A 25,318-nucleotide genomic window follows, 5' to 3' on the forward strand; every position below is an offset into this window, starting at 1 on the left:
CAGTGCCACATTACCTTCCCATAGACAAGGGGCCCAAACATTGTCCGCATTACTCAGCTGGGATCTAAAGGATGCCTGGTATATGATGAGCAAAATCTGCATAACCTTTATACTCCATTCTCTTTGAAACTAAGGCCAATATTCTCTTTGCCTTCCTGATTACCCAATAAAGTTGGATGCTAGCTTTTTTCAAATCCATGGCCAAGGCATCACAAATCGCTCTGTTCTGTGGCTTTCCATAGTCTTTCTACATTTAAATAATATTCAACTCCTCAATTTTTCCTGCTGAAGTGCATAATCTCACACTTCCCATGTTATATTCCATGTGCCAAGTTGTTACCCACTTACTTCACCTGTCTAAGTCCTTCTGGTAAGATTTTATGTCAACCTCACTACTTGACTTTCCTTCTATTTTTATGTGATTTGTAAACTTGGCTATAGTACATTCAATTTCTTCATTCAAGTCATAAATATGCATTGCAAGTAATTGTGGCCCCAGCACTGATATCTATGACACACCACTATTTACTGGTTTCCATCCTGAAAATGCCAGCTTTATCTCAACTCTCTGTCTATTAGTTAACCAATCCTTTATCCTTGCTAATATACCATATTCAACATGATGGATTCTTGTCTCATTAAGTAGCCTAATGGGTAGCACCATAACAAATGACCTTTGAAAATACGAATAGATTATATGCACTACCTTCCCTTTATCTATCCTTATTGCTACCTCCTCAAAGAATTCTGGTCAACTTCTAAGGTAAAATAATTTCCCTTTGATTACATTATGTATTTCTAAATGCACTGCTATTGCATCCTTTCTAATGGAATCCAACATTTTCACAATAAAAAACATTAAGCTAACTGGTCTATTTTTACCTTTTTTTCCTGTTTTAAGTAAAGTGTTACATTGGCAGTTTTCCAATCCTCTGGGACTTTTCCAGAATTTAAGGATTCCTGGAAGGTTACTGCCAGTTTTGTTTGGGACCTGGATGTTACTGGCCAGCACTTATTACCCTTCAGAAGGTGAGCAGCCATCTTGGAAAGCGCACTCCATGTGCTGTAGGTTGGCTCACAATGCCCTTAGGAAGGGAATTCTTGGACTTTGCTCCAGTGACCGTAAAGGAACAGCAATATATCTCCACGAACAGGATGGTGTGCAGCTTGGAGAGGAACTTGTGGGTAGTGGTGTTCCTTTGTATCTGTTGGCCTGTTCTTCTAAATGGAAGTGTTGTGGGTTTCGAAGGTGCTGTCTAAGGACCTTTGGTCAATTTCTGCAGTATTGTTGACAGTATTCACTGCTGCTACTGAGCATCATGGAGGAGGAAGTGAATGCTTATCGATGTGATATCAATCAAGCTGGCTGCTTAATCCTGAATGGTGACAAGCTTCCTGAGTCTGGTTGGAGCTGCACCCATTCAGGCAAATGGGGAATATTCCATCATACTCTTAAACTGAGCACAGGTTTTGGAAGGTCAGAAGGTGAGTTTCTCACCACAGTATTCTGAGTGTCTAACCTGCTTTTTTTTTGCAACAGTAGTCATGTGGTAAGTCCAATTGAGTTTCTAATCAAAGGTAACCACCAGCATATTGACAATGTGAATATCAGTCTCAATAACATAATGGAATGTCAAGGGCCGGTGGATAGATTATCTCTTATTGTGATGGCAATTGTCTCTCATTTATGTAGCGCAAATGTTATTTGCCATCTGTCAGCCCCAGTCTGGATATTTTCCAGATCTTGTCGCATTTGAACATGGACTGCTTCAGTATAGGAGGAGTCACAAATGCTGAATATTGTCCAATCATCAGCGAACATCCCCACTTCTGACCTCATGTTAGAGGGAAGGTTGTTGATGAAGCAGCTGAAAATGGTTGGACATCAGACATTACCCTAAGGAACTCATGTAGAGATGCTATGGAGCTGACATGACTGCCCTCCAATAACCATCTTCCTAGGTGCCAAGTATGACTACCAGAGAGTTGGTCCCCAGTTCCCTTTGATTCCAGTTTTGCTGAACACCTCGATGCCACACACGATCAAATGTGGCTTTGATGTCAAGGGCTGTCACTCTCGCCTCACTCCTGGAATTCAGCTGTTGTGTCCATGTTTGAACCAAGGCTGTAATGAGGTCATGAGCTCAGTGGCTTTGGTGGAACCAAACTGGGCATCACTGAACAGGTCATTGCAGAGCATCTGCTGCTTGATAGCACTGTTGATGACACTTCCATCACTTTACTGATGATTGAGTGTAGATTGATGGGACAATAATTGGCCAAGTTGGATTTATCCTGCTTTTTGTGTACAGGACATAGCTGGGCAACTTTCTACATTGTTAGATAGATATCAGTGTTGGAGCTGTACTAGCACAGCTTGGTTCAAAGTGCTACAAGTTCCAGAGAACAAGTCTTCAGTATTATTATCGGAATGTTGTAGGGTCCCATTACCTTTACAGTATCCAGTTTCACCAAATGTTTCTTGATATCATGTGGAGTGAATTGAATTGACTGAAGATTGGCAATGATGATGCTGGGGACCACTGGAGGTGGCTGAGATGGATCATCCACTTGGCACTGCTGATTGCTGCGAATGCTTCTGCCTTATATTTTGCACTAATGTGCTGAGCTCTTCCATCTTTGAGGATGGGAATATTTGTAGAGCCTCTTCCTCCTCCAGTGATTTGTTGAATTGTCCACAACAATTCATGGCAGGACTAGAGAACTTAGATCTGATTTTTTGGTTGTGGGATTGCTTAGCTCTGTACTTCACTTGCTGCTTATGCTGTACAGCATGCAATAGATCCTGTTTGGTAGCTTCATCAGGTTGACACCTAATTTTTCAGTCTGCCTAGTACTGCCTTGGCATGTCCTCCTGCACAGTCCATTGAACCAGGGTTGATCCCCTGGCTTGATGGTATTGGTTGAGTGGGGAAATGCCAGGCCGTGAGGTTGCAGATTACAATGGAGTACAACTCTGCTGCTGTTAGTGGCTCACAATACCTCATTGATGCTCAGTATTGAGTTGCCAGATCTATTCAAAGTTTATCCCATTTAGCATGGGATAATGCCACACAACACAATGGAGGTTATTCTCAATGTGAAGGTGGGGCTTTGTCTCCACTGGACAATGCAGTGGTCACTCTTAACAATACTGTCATGGACAGATGCATGTGCAGCTGGCAGATTGGCACGGATGAGGTCAAGTATGTTTTCCCTCTTGTTGGTTCCTTTACCACCTGCCACAGGCCTAATCTAGCAGCTATATCCTTAGGGATCCAACCAGCTTGATCAGTAGTCCTCTGTTGGTAGTCAACATTGAAATCCTCCACCCTGAGTGTATTTTTCACTCTTGCTATCCTCAGTGTTGAATATGGAGGAGCACCGATTCATCAGTGAGGGAGGATGGTATATAGTTATCAGGAGCTTTCTTTGCCCTTTTTATCCTGGTGCCATGAGACTTCAAAAACTCTGCAGTCAATGCTGAGGATTCGCAGAGGAACTCCCTCCTAACTGTATACTACTGTGCCACCACCTCTGCTGAGTCTATCCTGCCTTTGGGATTGGACATATCCATGGATGGTGATGGTGGTATCTGGAACATTGTTTGTAAAGTATGGTTTCATGATTGTGACAATATCAGGCTGTGAGACACACTCCTAATTTTGGCACTCGCTCCCAGATGTTAGTAAGGAGGACAGAGTTGACAGGGCTGTTTCTGTTGTGGTCATGCCGAGGTTAATGCCAGGTGGTCCATGAAGTTTCATTTCTTCGTTGAGACGTTGTAGCAATTGTTCCAAGTAGATAACTTGCTCAGCCATTTCATAGGATAGTTGAGAGTAAATCACATTCTTGTCAGTCTGGAGTTGCATTTAGGCCAGACGAGCTACGGATGGCAGATTTCCTTCCCTGAAGGAACCAGATAGATTTTTCTGACAATCAACAGTGGGTTCAAATTAGATACTTTTATTGAACTAAAATTCCACTATCTGCCATTGTAGGATAGAAAACCAGGTTTCCAGGACACTAATTGAGTTTCTAGATTAATTGTCTTGCAATAATTCCATTCACCATTACCTCCCTTCAGTGCATCCACTATTTCTGTAGCTATTTCCTTTAATATCCTAGAATGTATTCCATCAGGTTTGGGGGACTTTTCGCTCTTTAGCCCTGCTAGATTCCCTTGTAATTTTTTTCTCGAGACAGTTATTATATTGATGTTCTCCTCTTCTTTTGCCCTTTGAACATTTGATGCTATTGGTGTCTTCTACTGAGAAGACTGATGCATCATTCTCTGACGGGTCATTTTCACTTTGGCATAGTCTCACTTTATATATTTAAAAAAGCTTTTGCTGTACATCTTAACATTACCTATAAATTTACCATTAATGCTTATTTTCTTAATTTTTTTTTGGTTGTCTTCTGATAGTTATTAAAGCTTTCCCAATGGTCTGGCTTACTACGAATCTTTGCCGCATTGTAAATTTTCTTTTTCTCTTCAATCTGATGCTATCCTTAACTTCTAAGGTTAACCATGATTGGCTTATCCCCTTCTTAGCTTCATTCTTCCTCACTGGAATATGCTTTTGCTGTGAGTCACGAATTATTTTCTTAAACATCTGCCATTGTTCCTCAACTGTTTTTGCTGCTCAGCTCCACCTCCAGTCCACGCCATGTCTACTCTGCATTCATTCATTTGAAGTATATGTGCCTCATGAATATCCTGTAGCATTGGGATATCGCACAAGAAACAGCTATCACTAGAATCAACCAAGTGACCACAATGTCAGCACTGAGGTACCATGCTATGATATCTATGATGAAGTTACCCTGCAGCGTGATGCCTGTGAGATGTGACTTGGAGCAATCCTAATGCAGCAAGGCCAAGCAATTGCACTTGCAATTCAAGGCATTAAAGTAAACTGGACAATGCAAAGCTCAGATTGAAGAAGTGTGCATGGTTATTGTCTTTGTGAAAATTTTAATCAATACATGTTTGGGAGAGCCAAACTGACAGTGGAATCTGACCACAAATACTTCTTCAAAACATCTTCCTCAAGCTGTTGCTTTCGGCCCTCCAAAACATCTTCAAAAAATGTTACTTCATTTACTGAGATATCATCTCTGGATGTAACATACAAGCAACAGAAACAGATGTATACTGCCAATATATTGGTGACAGCAAAATTCTCTATAACACAAGCTGAGGATGCTAAGACAGTGTGTTAAATTTTTAACGAGGAGCAACAGTTTGAAGTCATCAACCCAGCAGTGACAATGAATCTGAAAGACAGACATCACAGTCAAATTCAGCAAACTAGGCAAATTGATGCAACACCCAATGTACTGCAGTAGTAATTATAAAATGAGAGCATCAAAGTCCATTGCTGTGAAAGAGTATGGAATAGGCAGTAATGAAATTATAGTCTAAGAAGTCATCTTGAACAAGTGAAATAGCTGTTATTATTCCCAAGGTGATGAAAAAAGAAACATTGAGCACATCCATGCAAACAACCAACGAATTGATTTGAGTCTGACAGACCTAGTACAGTGCTGGAATGAGTAGCAAAGTAAGCAAGCTAAAAAACAGTTGATACCACATGTCACTGGTCATGTCACTGATGGTCTGTAAGTTTGCAAAATACCTGAAAACATAATTTATTCATTAGGGCAATCTGATATTGGGATGAGCGACTCTGGTCCTCAATTCATGGATGAACAATTTAAGTACTTCATAAACAATTGGAAAAGTCAACACCATATACTGCTGCAGTCAAATGGAGAGGCTATTACTGTAGTAAAAATCATCAAAGGGATCATCAAGAGACTAACCAAATCCAGTCCAGGCTTGTACATGGCAATGTTTGAGTGGAAATTATACATCTACTGAAGTTATGGGAAGTAGTACTGTCTAAAGACTAATGTTATGCAACATTCAAACTATTCTTCCAATTAGAAAATAAATAACCGAAGCCAGAGGTAGTCACAGGCGCGAGCAACAAAATCAAAGTGAAATGACTAAAAGGTGAATTTCAATTTAAAAGGAACCAACTCATTACCAGAGCTGAGCACTGGAGAGCTAGTCAGAGTGCTAATGTTCAATTTGGAACAAGAGTTCGCCAACTTGTCAATTTAGGACCTATTTTGAGCAGTTACCCCCCCCCCTCAATCAAATGTGCTGAACATGAATGATCAGATATAAAGACACAACTGAAAACAATGACAATTAGAGAAGTTGCTCCTTCACTGCAGACTGCTGAACAGAAAGGTGCAATTATTCCATCTGCACAAAATGCAGAAAAAACGATCAGTCCCAGAAGTCCACCATTTGCCAGGAATGGAAATGGATCACCAACAACACTAATCATGGGAGTGACATGGGAGGGCACATCACACTAGGAATACATGGATGCCAAAAAGAACAGCCATAAAAATGTGCTTGTGTACCATGAGATGACCTGCTAAAAGATTATGTGTGAAATACAAATGTAGAGACTGTCAAGTGGGACTGACTTGAATTAACGCAAAATTTTGTGAATCGTTGATTTTCTTTTTTGTCCATGGATTTTGAGTGACTTGGGTAACTTATAGCAGGATATGCTAATACTTGCAGTTATCTTTTAGCTTCTGCTTTCTTTACGAAAAGGGGGATGTTTGGAAAAATGAATTTCTGACTTGGATTGAAAATTGAAAATTGGTTGGCTGACAGGAAACAAAGGGTAGTGATAAACGGCTCCCTTTCGGAATGGCAGGCAGTGACCAGTGGGGTACCGCAGGGATCAGTGCTGGGACCGCAGCTTTTTACAATATAGATTAATGATATAGAAGATAGTATTAATAGTAACATTAGCAAATTTGCTGATGATACAAAGCTGGGTGGCAGGGTGAAATGTGAGGAGGATGTTAGGAGATTACAAGGTGACCTGGACAGGTTAGGTGAGTGGACAGATGCATGGCAGATGCAGTTTAATGTGGATAAATGTATGGTTATCCACTTTGGTGGCAAGAGCAGGAAGGCAGATTACCACCTAAATGGAGTCAAGTTCGGTAAAGGGGCAGTACAAAGAGATCTGGGTGTTCTTGTACACCAGTCAATGAAGGCAAGCATGCAGGTACAGCAGGCAGTGAAGAAAGCTAATAGCATGCTGGCCTTCATAACAAGAGGGATTGAGTATAGAAGCAAAGAGGTTCTTCTGCAGCTATACAGGGCCCTCGTGAGACTGCACCTGGAATATTGTGTGCAGTTCTGATCTCCAAATTTGAGGAAAGACATTCTGGCTATTGAGGGAGTGCAGCGTAGGTTCACGAGATCTATTCCTGGAATGGCAGGACTACCTTACGCTGAAAGACTGGAGCGACTGGGCTTGTATACCCTTGAGTTTAGATGACTGAGAGGGGATCTGATTGAGACATATAAGATTATTAAAGTATTGGGCATTCTGGAGGCAGGAAACATGTTTCTGCTGATGGGTGAGTCCCGAATCAGAGGACACAGCTTGAAAATAAGGGGTAGGCCATTTAGGACAAAGATGAGGAGAAACTTCTTCACCCAGAGAGTCGTAGGTGTGTGGAATGCTCTGCCCCAGAAAGAGTTGGATAGAGCTCTCAAGGATAGTGGAATCAAGGGTTATGGAGATAAGGCAGGAACAGGATACTGATTGAGGATGATCAGCCATGATCATAATGAATGGTGGTGCAGGCTCAAAGGGCAGAATGGCCTACTCCTGCACCTATTGTCTATTGTTCATTGTAGCTACCTCCAATTTTTGAATTTGTAAACAGTGTACTGGCTAGCTTGTCACAGTCTTGTGACCTCTACCTCTGCCTCGAAAGTGTTCACTTTAGTTTGTGCAGCCATTAAATACACTACAAGAAGGAAGTTGAGTTCAGAATTGCATTCAAGTGCTTTACAAAATTGCATATGACAGCCACTCATGTTTTGCAGCCTAATATCTGTCCCAAAGTAGCTTTGGTTCAGAAAACAAACACTGTCTTAAAAATTCTACCAGAGTTAGACCTACTGGTAAGAGTGTTTTTTTTGTTAGATTTGTCCATTAGCGGGAGATAGAGTGTGCTGCTGGCATTCTGTGCAATACTAAAAATTGATCCAGAATGTTACAGTGCAATTACAATAATTCTGGCATAAACTTCCAACTCATACTCAAGCAGCCACATCTCTTGTAGTCTGCCTCTCGGCACCATGTTCCCAGAACCAAATGTTCTGTTCTGTAACTGTGATATTGTAAAGAAGACCATTGTTTTTGAAACCATTGACCTGTATCCATGAGTGATTTTTTAAAAAATGTGCTTCTAATGGTATTGAGCTTGGGAGTATTTTGATTTTCAAATTTAAACACTATGCTTATCAAAAAGCTAAAGCTTTTTAAAATTAGCCCCCCCACAAGACCTGTTAAACATTTTCTTCGCAAAATTAAGTTCTTTTGCAGCCATTCAAAAATTGGAGGTAGCTACAATGAACCAGTAGTCGCAATGACTGTTGTACAAATACAGTTGAATTGAGATTAAATAAATGGACCACTGAACCTGTAGTTATCTCTGTTTGGTTTTGAAGCAGAGTCATATGGGACTTGAAATGTTAATCTTATATCCCTATACAAAGATGCTGCCATAACTGTTGAATTTCTCTCACTTTGCATGATATTTTGAGAGTGCTACCCAACTGGGAAAGGGGAGAAAAAATTACCAGGATCATTTTCAAACTTTTGCTAGCTGATGACTTTAGATAATTTTCCTACTCCAAGTTCATCAGAGTTATCCTTTTGACTTCGAAAATATGGAATGGAGCAACTACAAATTGATGCTACCCAGGATATCTCAGTTTTTGCAGAGGAAGAGAGTGTTGCAGGTTACTATCGGGTGGTCTGCATGCATTTCTTCATTCATATTATTTAAGAAAATCATGTGGGTGAACCAGTAATATTCACAATGCTGCCAGTCCTCAGGAACCGATTTAATCTGAGTAGTGTTACTTAGCAATCAAATATTAAACTTAACTTCTAATTTTTAACTGAAATTTTAAATTATATTCAAACACAGGGTTAAGGACTTCTGACTTATTTTATTCACTAATTTTGTATAGTGATTTAGATAGTTTCAGTTCACTGGTAGCACCAGGAGAAACAAGTGTAGAATTTCAAAATTTCCAAGAATTTCTTTCCACTCATTCCAACTGATGTCACCTTATGATCATCAGTAGTAGACTCACCAACTTTAAGGGCATTTAAGTGGTCATTAGATAGACATATGGATGAAAATGGAATACTGTAGGTTAGATGAGCTTCAGTATGGTTCCACAGGTCGGCGCAACATTGCAGGCCGAAGGGCCTGTACTGCATTGTAATTTTCTATGCTCTATGTTCAGAGCAAACATGTGTTTGAGATAGCAGATTTTTAAAATATAAATTTGAGCCCAAAGAATGTGGAGACAGAGTTACACATTTGCAGACTCTGAGCAGATCATTGATGGTACAACTGGAAGATCAAAATTGATATGTTTAAAATTACTTTCCTTGATCTACGTGAAGCAGCAGGCATTGCTGGATTCCACGGCAGCAAAACAAATCATAATCATCACCCTCCTCCACAAACTACCTCATTATATCATAGTCGATTCCATATAGTGGTTCAAGCCCTTGAGCCCCGCCCCTCCAATCGCCACCAGGACAGAACCCCACTGGTCCTCACCTCACCACCCCACCAACCTCCACATACATCGTATCATCCGTCGTCATTTCCGCCACTTCCAAACGGACCCCACCACCAGGGATATTTTTCCCTCCCCTCCCCTATCAGCATTCCGAAAAGACCACTCCCTCCATGACTCCCTCGTCAGGTCTACACCCCCCACCAACTGAACCTCCACTCCCGGCACCTTCCCCTGCAACCGCAAGAAATGCAAAACTTGCGCCCACACCTCCCCCCTTACTTCCCTCCAAGGCCCCAAGGGATCCTTCCATATCCGCCACAAATTCACCTGCACCTCCACACACATCATTTACTGCATCCACTGCACCCGATGTGGCCTCCTCTATATTGGGGAGACAGGCCGCCTACTTGCGGAACATTTCAGAGAACACTCTGGGACACCCGGACCAACCAACCCAACTACCCCGTGGCTCAACACTTCAATTCCCCCTCCCACTCCATCAAGGACATGCAGGTCCTTGGACTCCTCCATCGCCAGACCATAGCAACACGACGGCTGGAGGAAGAGCGCCTCATCTTCCGCCTAGGAACCCTCCAACCACAAGGAATGAACTCAGATTTCTCCAGCTTCCTCATTTCCCCTCCCCCCACCTTGTCTCAGTCCCAACCCTCAAACTCAGCACCACCTTCCTAACCTGCAATCTTCTTCCTGACCTCTCCGCCCCCACCCCCACTCCGGCCTATCACCCTCACCTTAACCTCCTTCCACCTATCGCATTTCCAACGCCCCTCCCCCAACTCCCTTCTCCCTACCTTTTATCTTAGCCTGCTTGGCACACTCTCCTCATTCCTGAAGAAGGGCTCATGCCCGAAATGTCGATTCTTCTGCTCCTTGGATGCTGCCTGACCTGCTGCACTTTTCCAGCAACACATTTTCAGCTCTGATCTCCAGCATCTGCAGTCCTCACTGTCTCTGAGATGCAAATAGTTCCGACTTTAAGTTTAGCGAGATGCACAGAATCCTCGGGCTGAATATTGACAGCCCTGAATGAAGATGGCAATGGTAAATCAATTGGGAAAATATGGCAAGATCAGTAGAAATGAGATTCTCAACGCCAAGGGAAAATAATCCAATCTCCATGCAAGACCTGAATGGCGAGATGAGCATCTTGCAGGTGAATATTCACAGACCTATTTGGAAGCCTTAACATTCCATATGACCTATTTGTACCTGATTTATATGCAGTTTACTAATCTCCCATGGAGCTTAGAAAACTAGACGGCAACAATGCCTGACATGAAAGTCGTAGCAGGTACCTGGTAACTGCAGCTCGTTGTTTGCTCCACTGGGCTTCACGTTTGGCTACTCTTCAGACAACTCCATGCTACATCAACGTCACACATACAGGACGTGCCAGCAGCGTACACAACAAACATATTTCAGGCACTTCAATGAAATGGCCATGTCTCAAAGTGTAAGGGAGGAGCTCTGAGTCAAGGAAATCCGGTGTTCCCACCACAACCAGTGAAAGGTGGTATCTGATCTTAGCTCAGGGGCTTGGACACAGTCAGTCAGCTGCATGGAGTAGTCAAGATCAATTGTTCTGTATCATTACATTCTGGAGAGTGGGTCACAGTTAGAACTGCAGATCCAGTGCAGATAGTCAGAGATTTAGCAGGAAACCAGTTGGGGAATTGCACATAAATCAGGAAAGGGTCTGGTCAGTCATCACTCCTTTCAGGCTGGTCAAGCAGTGGTTCCTGATGAAAGGCTTATGCCCAAAACATCAACTTTTCTGCTCCTCAGATGCTGCCTGACCTACTGTGCTTTTTCAGTGCCACACTTTTTGACTCTGACTCTCCAGCTTCTGCTGTCCTCACTTCTTCCATGGTGGTTGGCCATGGTGGGTGTGCTTCCTGAACGTCAAGGAGGTTAGCAAGGGCCACCACTGAGTAAAGAAGTTGTGGAGTTTACAGTCAGCATGCTGGGATACAAAGGTAATAATAATTTGGCACAGGGAAACTCAATGTATAAGCATGGCAGCTGCTAATGCATTGAAGTGTCTGTGTTACAGTGAGAGTAGGTTAACAATGATCACCAGCACTCTGGGGGCATTGTACATTATTACAGTTAAGTTATAGGTCTAGAGGTCAGGAGGTGATATTGGAAGTTGAAGACTTGAACAGAGCAGAGAATGGGAATTTGGAGATGCTTAGGACTGATGGAATCAACTGGGATTATAAGAAAGTAAATGTGAAAGTTTGTGGCTTACCTAGATTACCAAGCTGAGCCTTTGACTCAATCTGTGAAGCATGAACTTCCATCCTCATCCAAATTACAAATACAAAATGGTGGCCACCACACAGGGAGTGGGCAGAGCTTGTACTTTTTCCTGTCTTAACACATGGACTCCATTTGTGAGTAATGTGAGCCTCTTCAAGTGGTAAGCGTATTAATCAGGCACTTATACAGTGCAGGTTAAAGACATTTATACTCATAGCATGCTACGTGTGAAATGCATGCAGTGATCGACTAAAAGAGACACAAATCCTGTCCACAATCCATCTTGACCACATCACTGGTCATTATTGTCATCTCTGTGAATCAGAAATAATCACAGGTGGTCTTAAAGTTGTTCACTATGGCCAGAAATAACAAAGGCAATCCCTGGTCTCAATGTGTGTGGGCTTGAAGCTGGTTTCCTTTCCAAGCACTCACTGACACACTCTGATATGCAATGCTGTCTTTCTTGTACAATGTGAGGGGTGGGAGGACAAGACATCAGTAATCATGCAGCATTTACAATCTCCTATTGGATTTATACAATGTGATTTGTGCTGCATACATCAGAATAAAGCCCGATATGTAAAAGTTCCATATACATGCCCTCCTTGTCAAAGTCGTCCATCTCTCACTGTATCGAGGATCATGATAAAATCTTATTTATGTATGATGTGAATACTGCTCATATTAATAAGGACATCCTCTGTTTCTGATATTCCACCCACAAGTTGGTTGGAACAGATTTATATTCAGAAACGATTAGTGTTACTGTGGCTGTGTGCAACAATTGTGCAGAGAAAGTGAGGAGGAACAAATGTGCCCACAAGACTAGAACCAGCAGTAACCTCCAGTGACTCCAGCCTCTACATGATGGACTCAGAAGTGAAAATACCCTCAGGATGCAGAGCAGGCACAGGAAGCTCAGAGTCTATTGTGATCAATGCTATTTCCTCCTGATGAGCAAAGAACATTGCCATTGCAGACTGAGGATGCCCTGGGACATCTTCACAGAACTACCAGCTGATGGAGTGGGCCCTGTGACATGAAGTTGGCAACCATCTTGTCTTGGGGGCCATCAAGTTAGGACAGATGCACTTGTTTTAAATTGTGAAATAGAGCATGTAATTTATATACATAAATGTAATTAATTTTGAGTTTGGGTTTTGAACTCATGGCATGTGGATTTTGGTCTACAAGGGAGATAAATAATTAAGGTGCCAGTCTTTTTGAAGCCATGATTTTTTATGGGGAGGTGATGGCCTAGTGGTATTATTGCTGGACTGTTAATTCAGACCCAGGTGACATTCTGGCAGATTGCAGGACTTGAATTCAATAAATATGTGGAATTAAGAATCTAATGATGCCCATGAATCCATTTTTGGGAAAAACCCATCTGGTTCACGAATGTTCTTTAAGGAAGGAAACTGCCATCCTAACCTGGTCTGACCTACATGAGATATACATCAATTTGGCTGACTCTTAACTGCTCCCTGGGCAATTAGGGATGGGCAATAAATGCTGCCTTGCCAGTGACACCCTCATCCCATGAATGAATAAAAACAACAGTATGTATCAAAGAGAATCATGCTGGGATCCTCCTAAAGTGATAATGTCAGCTTGTTTGTACTGTCAAGAGTTGTAGGATTAGGGAGTGCAAACATTGAAAGGCATTACCTTGCTTTAGAAGCATCAAGAATTAGTTTGTTTTTGCTTAGAAAAATGTTGGTGTCAGTTCACAGATGACCTGACTATTGACAAATGTAATAAATTTGTTTTGAAGAAAGGAGTCGGTTCATAATAGTTCAGGAACAGCTCACCTCTGTGTGATGGTTCAGTTTGAAAATTGCAGACTCAAAGGGTTATTTGAAGTTAAGAAATTTGAAGCTCAATTGAATGAAGAATCAAGAAAAAATCTATCAAGCTCTCAAGACCAGGAATTAAAAGAAAAAGGAACTCTCTCTCTGTGGAAGCGAGTGCTATAAACCTTTAGCATTGGGCTAGATAGGGTTCTGTTCTCGAATGTTTAAAATCATGCAAATTGTGTTATAAGTAAATAGTTATTTTGTTCTTGTTTACTGTCATTTCTTTTGTGAGATCAACTTCTGATTTCTGGTTAAAAGAAATCTGCAGCATTATATACTTTTGTTTCCATGAGAGACCACCATAGTAAAATCAATACAAAACATGATCTATGAAGCCAGATTTCAGTCTGGGATCTCAATCCTTGTTATAACATTAGCTGGAATGTTATGCAACTGGCCACTTCCAAATGATCCAATGGGATTTGTGTGGGATATCTCAATCCCCCTCAAGAGAATTAAGGCTGTCACTGACACAGTTTGTGACAGATTAGATCACTTTGGCTCATCTTCCCGTAAACTTTCACACAAGTCAGAGCAGATGGATAGGAGGCAAAAAGGCCACCCACTGGATCTATCTCACATTTCACTCTCAAACCAGCTGCAAGGTGTGCATAAATCTCAGCCCTTTAAGTCAAACTGTTCATTGTGCTTCTGCATTTAATGAGAGGCATTCTTTTACAACAAAACTGTGGACATTTCAGTATTGCACAGAACTGTGATGCTTATCTTTAATTGGAACCTTATGTTGCTTCAAGTCTTTTTTTAAATTCTCCTGTAATTTGGAGACTTAAGACTTTCTGGAACTGATAATATTACTGTATTGTATTGTAAACATAAAGATCCTGCCATGAAGGTGGAGCACAAATTGGCATAAATGTCATGTTATGTCTGCCAGCAACCAATGCTGATCTCAATTTTCCAGAACTGGCCATTAAATTGTAAACTATTTAGTAGTCTATTCTCAATTAACCTCATCAATTTATGTCAATCTCAGAGGTAAATCTATAGTCAACAAGGAATAATCATGATACAATTGAATTGTCTGTGCATTCCCTCAAATTTATTTTTGTCAATTATCAAAGTTATTAATTATTTGTATTTTCAATGTTCAAGTGCTGCTAACTATAACAAATTAATTGATTTTTTTTATTTCTTGACTCTTGTCTGACCTCTTTGATAACAAAGAGTTCAGTTATTCGTTATCTTCTGTAGGTTCTAATGGCAGGGTAGTAGAATGCACGATCATACAATGGTTTGGTGAGTCAAATTTAGGCATCATTCACTCAAGTGTACAAATTTGTGTTTGTACAGATTGCATGGGGCTAGATGTTAATGGAGTGGGAAGACAACTCAGAGGGGTGAAAATGCCAACCAGATTTCACGAAGAGCTCAAATTTTCAACAGAGGTTTGAAGTGCGTGAACCCCAGGGAAAAGACTATTTGACAGCTCAGGCTTTGCTTTAAGGATGTGGAAAGTTATGATTTTTAAAACTCATTACTTAACACATCCTATTGTCACTATATTTCCACTGATTCTGTACAGTGGGTAAATAGGCATGGATTTGCTATAGCTTGGCAAGGACAGGATGAGGTGCCATGGATATTGGATGATGCAGGGAAACATATGGCATGGATCACATGAGGGTTGTGGCGAGCAAGGGTGCGAGGGGTGAGGATTAGAATGCATTGTATTTTCAATATAACTTGGACCAAGTCCCACAGCAATCCCCCTACCCTTCTCCTGAGGCTGGTGGACCAAGGGGTTATTTTCCTAAAGCAAGCTATCCACCCTGAAGATGAAAATCCATCCTATTTCTCGACAAAGAGGTTAATTTAAAGATTAAATGTTTCATCTCTATGTTCTTGTTGAACATGCTTGTCAGTTTTTTCTCAGTGTTCTGATAAACTATGGGTCAGGGAAGGAATTTTCTGAAAAATGGTGGTGACAGCATCGGACAAAGCTGTAATTTGTTACTGTTCATGTTTCCTTGTTCACTTCAGAAACTGTCTCTTTCTCCTGGTGCCATCACCAAACATCTCCTCAAAAACATCCTTGGTCACACCACTCTTCCAAATTATTACCCAATGTCCAACCTCCTTTCCCTCTCTCAAGATCTTGAATATGTTAGTTTCTGTGAAAGTCATGCCCATATTCCCAGAGCTCCATGTTTGAATCCCTAAGATCAGGCTTCTGTCCCTGTCATGGGACTGAAACAGCTCCCATCCAAGTTATAAATGACATCCTCTGTCACTGTGAGAAAGGTCAAAAAGGTATTTCTGCTTGTTCTTCTTACCCTGCCAGTAGTCTTTAGTATGACTGACCAGAACAGTCTGTTCCACCACTGTGGAATTACTCAAGTATAGTTCTACTCTTAATTACCTAATCACTACCAGCATATCAACCACAATCGACATCTCTTCCTTCTCCTCTGATGACCCTCAAGGATCTGTCCTTGCTTCCTTATGTTCTGCCCTCATTGTCATCAACTAAATTAAGGCTGAAACTTTCCATATCATGCTTAAGTATAATTTTCATCCACTTTCACAGAAGGTTCTCTCTGTGAGGCCAAGCCTGTTTTCTTGCATCTCAAACTTGCACCAGGGTGTTTCCTCTCTTTTGCCTCCTGTAGGCATGAGCAGCATAACCATGGTGGTCACAGTCAAGAAAGCCACTTTGTAAACCACCTTGTGACTCAGCATTCCTCCTCTACCCTACCTGCCATTCTCAGTTTTGTGGGAATTCAAGCCAAGAAGAAACACCTGATTATTTGCAGGACACACTCAGCATGTCTGGTCCATCTAGACAAAAACATCCCTGGGCTTAACTGACGTCCAAGGCCAACGGGCTCCAGTTTAGGAGAGGTTCCCTCCACTCCAGCTGAGGAACATAGAAATGCTTTGAGCTATAATGGGAGGGCACAGAGGTGGTATCAGTGAGACATCCCTGTAAATAGGATTCACGTTTTGTAAATATATGTTCACTTTCTACCATCAGCTATGTGTTCAAGTCTCTGTCTAACCACAAGTACAACAATGAAGATTCAGAGCCGGCACATCCTTAACGCTACGCAATGTTCCAGGGTCTAAGGTGTGAAATGAGCAACTCTTGCACATTATACTGGCACTGGGTAAATCACAGGTAATTGCTACTTCTACAATTAGACTCCATCTATACCAGATAGACAAACATACCTACTGCCTCATTGGAATTAATGGGATTCATTTTGTATCTTGCCAGATATCATCAGGATATTCTTGGGACGAGAAACTGGACTGCACACAAAAGGCTCAAGCCTAAGGTTCACAAAGCACGGATGAGTCACTGGTGTGTTTCTGGTGCTGTCGATGCACGTCTGAGTAATTCTGTTTATCCTTGAGGGGTCTCATATTTCTCAAAATTGAAACCCCCTCCCTCACAGAGCAAAGCACTTACCCCCCTCCACACTTGGTGTTGTCAAAGTCACTTTCATCGCTGATGTGCACATATTACTTATAGCATGATGGTAGGCAATATCAACAATCCCATAACAGGCTCCATCTCTCCAGAGAACACCAAATATAAACATCCCCTTCCTGAAATGTATCAGTCCTGCTAAGATTTGCTTTCCCAAAATGCAGGTAGATAGGATAGTGAAGAAGGCATTTGGTGTGCTTTCCTTTATTGATCAGAGTATTGAGTACAGGAGTTGGGAGGTCATGTTGCAGTTGTGCAGGACATTGGTTCGGCCACTTTTGGAATATTGTGCCCAAATCTGGTATCCTTCCTATCAGAAGGATGTTGTGAAACTTGAAAGGATTGAGAAAAGATTTACAAGGATGTTGCCAGGATTGGAGGATTTGAGCTGTGGGGAGAGATTGAATAGGCTAGAGCTGTTTTCCCTGGACCGTCAGAGGTTGAGGGGTGACCTTATCGAGGTTTATAAAATTATGAGGGGCATGGATAGGGTAAATAGACAAGGTCTTTTCCCTAGGGTGGGGGAGTCCAAAACTAGCGGATATAGGGTGGGTGAGAGGGGAAAAATATAAAAGAGACCTAAGGGGCAACTTTTTCACGCAGAGGGTGGTGCATGTGTGGAATGAGCAGCCAGAGGAAGTGGTAGAGCCTGGTACAATTGCAACATTTAAAAGGGATCTGGATGGGTATATGAATAGGAAGGGTTTGGAGGGATATGGGCCAGGTGCTGGCAGGTGAGACTAGATTGGGTTGGGATATCTGGTTGGAATGGACAAGTTGGACCAAAGAGTCTGTTTCTGTGCTGTACATCTCTATGATTCTATAATCAATCATGACCAATTGCTTGAGCTGCTTAGCTAGTCAGCTCCAAATGATGAGTGACCAGACCCCTGACTAATCTCTGTACATTGATCTCTCTCTCCCCCCTCTTCCCATGACTCCATGGACTGGTTGCATTGGACCCACTGAGCTGACCATGGCTCAGTCAGAGGCAGAGATTCTGTCCGCCCTGATTAACTGTGCTCAAGCCCCTGAACTAATATCAGCGATTGACCTTGGCTTGCTGTAAGTTGAGAATGCCTGCCTAAAGGATAACTCCATGGACTTGATTGAGGGCTACTCCCCTTAGGCTTTGAGGCACATAAATTCAGTTGATGCAGTGCTTTCAGCATGTACACTGCTGGCACTTACTGCAGATGTGAGATTGACATAAGACTGTGGCATTTGCTTTGTGTGCATGCTAAATTACAAGCAAGGCAGATGTACAGTGAGCCTTTAAGATGCAGCTGAGAGAGCAAAGCACTAAAATGAATTGCAAGGCAATATGAGCATCCAGATATGCATGAAGCGATTGAATGATAAGACAGCGAGCCAGCAGCCCTGAGATGCCACCTGGTGTCCGAACCATGGTCACAAAGTGCCCTTGCAACAAAATTGCAATGAGAGGTGTCTGTGCACCCAATTATTTAATTGCAGAAGTATATTGTGAATAGATCAGATGTGTGGCATGATGATGCCGAGAGACTGGTACATGTTGGATGCCAATGTCCGTGGAGGTGGGCTGCAAGTGATGTTGGTGCTCAGTATCCAAGATGGAAGTCCGCAGGAGGAAGCAAAGACTTGGAGTCACCAGGTACCCAATCTGACTTTCATGTCACCAGTTCTCAGTATCTTATGATGGGCTGGAGGATGTGTCCTTGCATACCCATGAAATGAGATTAGATTGCAATGAAGGTGATAACGAGAAAAATCCCCAGTTATAGACTTCCAGTCGCAGACTAGCAAGAACTTAATCTCAGCATCTGGGGCAACATTAGAAAGTAAGGCCTGATGACACCAAGAAATGCCTCTATCAGCATCTCACACTATTCCCCCAGGTTTCTCAACCTAACCAAGGTGTTCAGGGCCTAAAAATATTCAGTTCATTATGCTAATGTTGGAATGCCTTACTGATAGCACTCAGCTTCATACTGACGTCATCTCTTTTGTCTCCTCCCCTGTCACTAGATTATCACAGTGCTTTTTCAATATACAGTCCAGGATGGACAGTAAATTCCTTCAATTAAATACTCGGAATGGTGAAAATGGTGTCTTCAGTCCCTTCTGCAAACTTTGCTCCATACCTGTTTACTCCATTGCTCTCCCTGGCAACTGTCGAAGATTTAGCCAGACTGGTTGCAACCAGAGCCTTATACTTGAAAGCAAAATGAGTTTCTGATGGCATATCCATTCCATCAGTAAGAACACCAATTTCTATGTCTGTATCAGCACCTGACCCTACACCACCTTAGCTCATCTGTTGACAAAAACTATGCTTGAGTTACCTCTGGACATGCCTTCCTGTCAACATTACCACATCCTTTTCTCCACAAAATTGAGCCCAGTCAAAACTCTGCTGTTATATCCTTAGTCACACCAAGTTTCATTCAGCTTTCTCCCCTGTATTTTCTGATTTACCCCAGCTCAGACTGAAGAAATGTCTTAACTTTTCAATGTCTGATCTCGTCTCCATGGTCTATGATCTTGCCCTCTACGGTCTTGCCCTCCTTATTTCTGTTATTGCTTCCAACATTAAAAGCTCCACTAATTTGGGTGTACCAGACTAGTTCTGGCATCTTGAATATCCCTAATTTCAGCTCCAGCATTGTTGGTCATGCCTTTAGCTGCCCATAAAATAAGCTCTTGAATCCATCCCTAAATCTGTCTCTCTGCATATCTTATCTCCTTTAGACATTTCTCAAGACTTAACTTATTTGACCAAGTGGAGAAAGTGAGGACTGCAGATGCTGGAGACCTGGAGATGGATATCTGGTCGGAATGGACAAGTTGGACCAAAGAGTCTGTTTCTGTGCTGTACATCTCTATGACTCTATAACCGATCATGACCAATAGCTTGAGCTGCTTAGCTAGTCAGCTCCAAATGATGAGTGACCAGACCCCTGACTAATCTCTGTACATTGATCTCTCTCTCCATCTGCACTTTTCCAGCAACACATTTTCAGCTTATTTGACCAAGTTTTTGCCATCTGCCTTCATTTGGTTCATTGTCAAATGTTGCTGTAGTACACTTATGTGATGTGCCTTTAAATGTTTTATTACATCATATCAAATTATTATTGTATCAAATGTCATTATGTTAAAAACAGTATAAAAACAAATTGTTAACTGTAATGACATGTTATATCTGGAAAGAGAATCATGTTAATATTAATACAAAACAAATATTCAAAGTTATTAGGGTGTAGTTAGTCATTTTATCACAAATGCATATTTAGTTCAATATTGTTCCATAAAGCATGATCAGATTACTTTATAATAAAGCATTTATCACAAATATTTTGACACTTCACTTCTGATCTTTTATATCTTGGCTATTTTGATCCACTGGAAGATAATGCAAGTACTAAACAAATGTGACATGATCTTTATTTTTCATGAATGAGATGGTACAACTGACAAGTGATTAAAACAGTAATTTACATTATCTCTTAAACAGATTAAATATAATGATTATTTCTCATGATTTCTTGGATCTTCACCATTAAACACTGGCAGAAATTTACAGGAGTTGGTGAAATCCCGACAGAAACCCCCCTCCATTACCTGAATGTTAGTGGACTTGATCTGAGAACAAATGTGGCTTTAGTTTTCCTCACAGGCAATTTAGGTTTCCATCACATTTGCACAAGACTTTGCTAACATGATAATGAATAAACTGTCTTCATGGGATTTTTACCAGCTCCAGTTTGCTTTACTTAATCTTGTATTCAATTCATAATTTGGCAGACAAAAAGCTATCCATGCAGAATGAGTTTTAGGTGTAGATCCAGTTACAAGGAGCTAAAGAAATCAGAGGTGGTATAAAATATGCTCTACTAGAAAAGATTATGCTGGTTTTCAAATGATGGGAAAGCTTTCTACACATATTTGTCTGGAAATAATGTTTGCTTACTCTCTGGACTGACATTTAAACTGTTGGTTATATGTTTGGACAAACCATTGCATGTTAATTTTGTAGAAAAACTATACGGGCAAACAAAAAAGCAAATTATTACATGCAAATATTTTTCTTGTGCGTACCTAAGCAAATGCAGTTTACAAATCTTTCATAACATGAAGTATTACCACAGTCAATTATGATTCACATCATACATACAATACATATGACTTATGTTAAATGTTTTGCATTTTTAAAATGTCCTGCTCAATTTTCTGACATAACTAGTTTCATAACGTCCAAATTCATTACACCTTAATAAGTAAGCAGTTGTTGCATAAAATTAACTAAAACCATGTGAAAAAGTGCTTCTATATTACAATGTTACTCATTATCAGCACATATGAAAGTAACTTAAGAAAATAAATTATGTGAAGCACCCACCTTCAACATAGTTGTCTTCTGTGTGCACAGACAGGAAAGGAGAAAAAGGAAAAAGACTCATTAAGCGGCATGCAGACTGGAATCTGCCTCTGCATGATCTTGTCATGCAAGGCATTAAAACACAACATGCAAGTGTTCCATCACCAACATTCATGGCGAACAAGTGCCAGGGAAGCAGTGCTCTTCAAATTGTGGCATCATGTGAAGAGTTTGAATTTATGAAGGGAAAGTAATTTCTGATTCCATGTAAGTTGTTAAATTATGATTCTTCATTAACACAGACTCCTCTATGGGTTTAAGTCCGTAAATTTTTTTTTTTAAATACATGATGGAAATGGGACTAGCTGGTATGGTAGGCATAAGGTTATCATTCTAGTTTTTTCCCATTTGAATTAATTCTTAATCAATCTTTGTAAACTTAGCTGAAGGGATTATAAAATTATGCATTCTAAGCTTTTAAAAATTATTCTCCAATGCACAGAAATTACAAATAGTGCATTTGCAAAATGTCATGTCAAAAAGTCAGAGAAAGGCATTGTGCAAAACTATATTTTATTCAAAATCAAAATCAATAATTTAGCATTTACTGCCTCCTTCATATTCCAAGTTTTCATACAACTACCAACCCCTATTACAGCACACGTTATTGAAAAAGTATTAGAATTTTATTTTTGCCTGAGCAGTACAGTTTCAATAACAAAATCTTATTGAAATATGTACTTTGCACTAATGCAAAACTGTCAGTAATACTCTCATCATAATTGTTATTGCAATTATTAAGCACATGCAATATTATGACTAACAAAATTAAATTGAACTATTTTTACTCTCACATACAAAATTTTAACCTTGATTAAATTTCAAATCTATTCATTATTTTATGTTAAAAAGGAAACTTATTTGTTAGAAGTTAACAAAATGCTCTTTAGATTACATTATTTTGGACATAACTGATGAAACATTTTAAGTTATATGCCAATTGTAAGACACTGGGTGAATAATGGCAAACACAGATTCAGCAACTCATTCTTTCACAGTGGATTTGTCACAAATTAAATTACATTTGGTGCAAAAGAAAAAGGGAAGCATTTAAATTATAAACAATAAACAGATATCATGAAGGTGGAAAAATATCCGACTGAAATCTAGTGTCACAGTTCACATGCAACTGCTTACTTTTTCAGCCCTTACATCTTATATTTAAAATTAATTTTGAATTGAGAGAACATTTGAATATTTGTGTCTTAACAACTTAAACTCTCTTATTAACCTGGTGTTCTTTCTGACACACTCAATCATTCAGTACATTTTCAGTTGCACAGCTTCCATTGTGTTGTCCATGTTGAAATGCTTCAGGAGGTGTTGGGTACCAAATGTTAGAATTTTCTGGTTTTTAGTGTTAAAATCTATGTACAGTGCACATAATCTGTATCTGATGTATACCTCTCAAACTTAATTACCAACAAGAGAAATATTTGTTACTTATCAAGATTCAAGCCAAGCCACAATCACTGCATCAGAATAATTCATTCAATGATTCACTTAATGACCTTGCAATTAATAAAACTTCATAGATTATTTTTTAAAATTGAGAAAAAAACATTATTTGGCAATTATAGATGTTTACATTGCTGTTGATGCATTATAAAGTTAAATAGAACTTATATTTAGAACATAAATTAATTTTAAGATTTAAGAAACACATTCTAACAGGAATAAAAAATCTTCTTTTCAGCTACTTATCTGGATTTTGAGAATTACAGCATATTTTCTCAACTAAGATGATTGCAATGTGTTGTTTTTAGACGATTCTCACTTGCCTATGTTTAATAGAGGAACAAGCATTGTGTAATGGACAGAAAATAATTATTCATTCTTCTTCTCTTTCTGCAAGAGAATTTGCTCCAATATGTAAATGAAGGAACCTTTATTTTCACCAATATGGACACTTTAGGACTTGCCTGGGCATACAGAGGGGCAATATTGAACATTCCCTGAGGTTGGGGATCAAGACAGGAAGATACACTTTGGTTGGAGCAGGTGCAATTCTGAGAAATAAAGAGGGTGAATTAGGATACAGGGAAGGAGTGTGGTCCAAAGTTCTCCTGACACCATGTTGAATTTCTTGGTGGAGGTGTTGGTGTGGAGGTGAAATATTTACAGGGACTGCAGCTAGCCTCACATTTGCATCTAACAGCTTGTACATGCTGCCTGTTATTCCATCAAGACTGCCACATCACCAGATTGTTCCTCTTTCAGGACAAACTGGTGCTAAACCAGAGGCAATGATTGGAACAGAACAGCAGGAGGAACTTTGTTTGCTAACTGTCATTGTTAACTGATTAAATTCAAACAAGGCAAACTGGCTCTGATTGGTCAGGTGATTAGATGTTTCCAAATCTCTTTACTCAGTGATAAAGGTGCAATGAGTTGTCATTTTATCTTTGTGTCCAAGAACAGGGTCCTATGTGTGAATAAATGGGGCTGCTAATTTGTGCAAATCAGTCACACTGCAAGTCCAACTGATGATCTTAAATTGTTTTCTGGTGTAATTCTTGGTACAGTTAGGGTTGTTCAGTAAATGCTGTCCAAAAGTATAGTTGCATGTACTAAATTCTGCAAGCACTGGCTGATTGTGTTCGGATAAGACTTTGCAGATAGTTGAACAAATACAGTCTGCCTGTGGTTGTGACATAACCTATGTGTTTGCTTTCACACCACCATTACAACTCATTGTTGATTGTGTGGTAAGCGGAATATTTGATGTGGTTAGAGCAAGCTGTCAGTGCAGTTCACAAATTTACTGCAATATAGTAATGTAACTTCACTAGTTTGTTCAGATTGTCAGGACAACTTCCCTTTTCAGGGTAAACTTGAGATTGGCTAGACAACTTTCAAGATAAAAATGTGTTAGTATTAAGCCCTTCCACAAGTTTGCCTGATATGTAGCAAATGAACAGGGTCACAATTAATGCACAGGACACACTTGTGTGTGTTTGAAGTCACATTGATTTGCACACTGGACACTGTTTTATTAGATTCCCTACAGTGTAGAAACAGGCCCTTCAGCCCAACAAGTCCACACCAACCCTCCAAAGAGTAACCCACCCATTTCCCTCTCAATAATACACCTAACACTATGGGCAATTTAGCATGGCCAATTCACCTCACCTGCACATCTTCTGAATTCTGGGAGGAAACCGGAGACTGGAGGAAACCCACGCAGACTCGGGAAGAATGTGCACAGTCACCTGACGCAGGAATTGAATCTGGGTCCCTGGTGTTGTGGGGCTGTAATGTGAACCACTGAGCCACTGTGCCACCCCTAAAGCAAAAAAAATACGTTCAAACCCTTTTTTTTCCACTAGTGACAGGGCTATGGATACAGTCGCTGTCTCTTGTATTTCCATGACAAAGCCCTGGTCAATCAGAGTTGAATTTAATCAGCTAAGTCAGTGAACGACGACAATTAACAGTTCTTGCTGCTTCTCCATGCTGCTTTTCAAACAAATACCATCCTCTTCTCAAATTGTTAAAAATTGTTTCCTTTCTAAGCTGCATTGTCGTAACAAGTGATAATGACTGGATGCAGCAGGAACTAACTGGTGGAAGTAGAGACTGTAACCTCATACATAAAATTTCTTCTTACATTCCATTTGTTCTACATCTCA

At 40.5% G+C, this 25,318-nt stretch overlaps 1 protein-coding gene and 1 long non-coding RNA gene across 32 annotated transcripts in view; one reads left to right on the plus strand and one right to left on the minus strand.

The window, feature by feature from the left end:
* Positions 1-25,318, minus strand: part of nrxn1a (neurexin 1a) — a 1,876,207-nt gene that overhangs the window by 1,643,169 nt on the left and 207,720 nt on the right. For 22 of the 31 annotated variants that reach the window (XM_087991361.1, XM_087991355.1, XM_087991356.1 and 19 more), the window contains one exon: positions 21,648-21,665. The exons of the other annotated variants lie outside the window; for them this stretch is intronic. In XM_087991361.1, coding sequence (XP_087847487.1) covers positions 21,648-21,665 — 18 coding nt within the window. The remainder of the gene's footprint in view (positions 1-21,647; positions 21,666-25,318) is intronic. 31 annotated transcript variants of the gene reach the window in all.
* Positions 16,902-20,268, plus strand: LOC148148963 (uncharacterized). Its single transcript, XR_015758451.1, has 3 exons — positions 16,902-16,951; positions 17,051-17,137; positions 19,997-20,268. It is a non-coding gene; the product is annotated as an uncharacterized LOC148148963 (long non-coding RNA).

This window comes from Chiloscyllium plagiosum, unplaced genomic scaffold, assembly GCF_037043375.1.
Source record: "Chiloscyllium plagiosum isolate Xiang-an unplaced genomic scaffold, Cpla_swu_hap1 HiC_scaffold_10, whole genome shotgun sequence".
NCBI lineage: Eukaryota > Metazoa > Chordata > Chondrichthyes > Orectolobiformes > Hemiscylliidae > Chiloscyllium > Chiloscyllium plagiosum.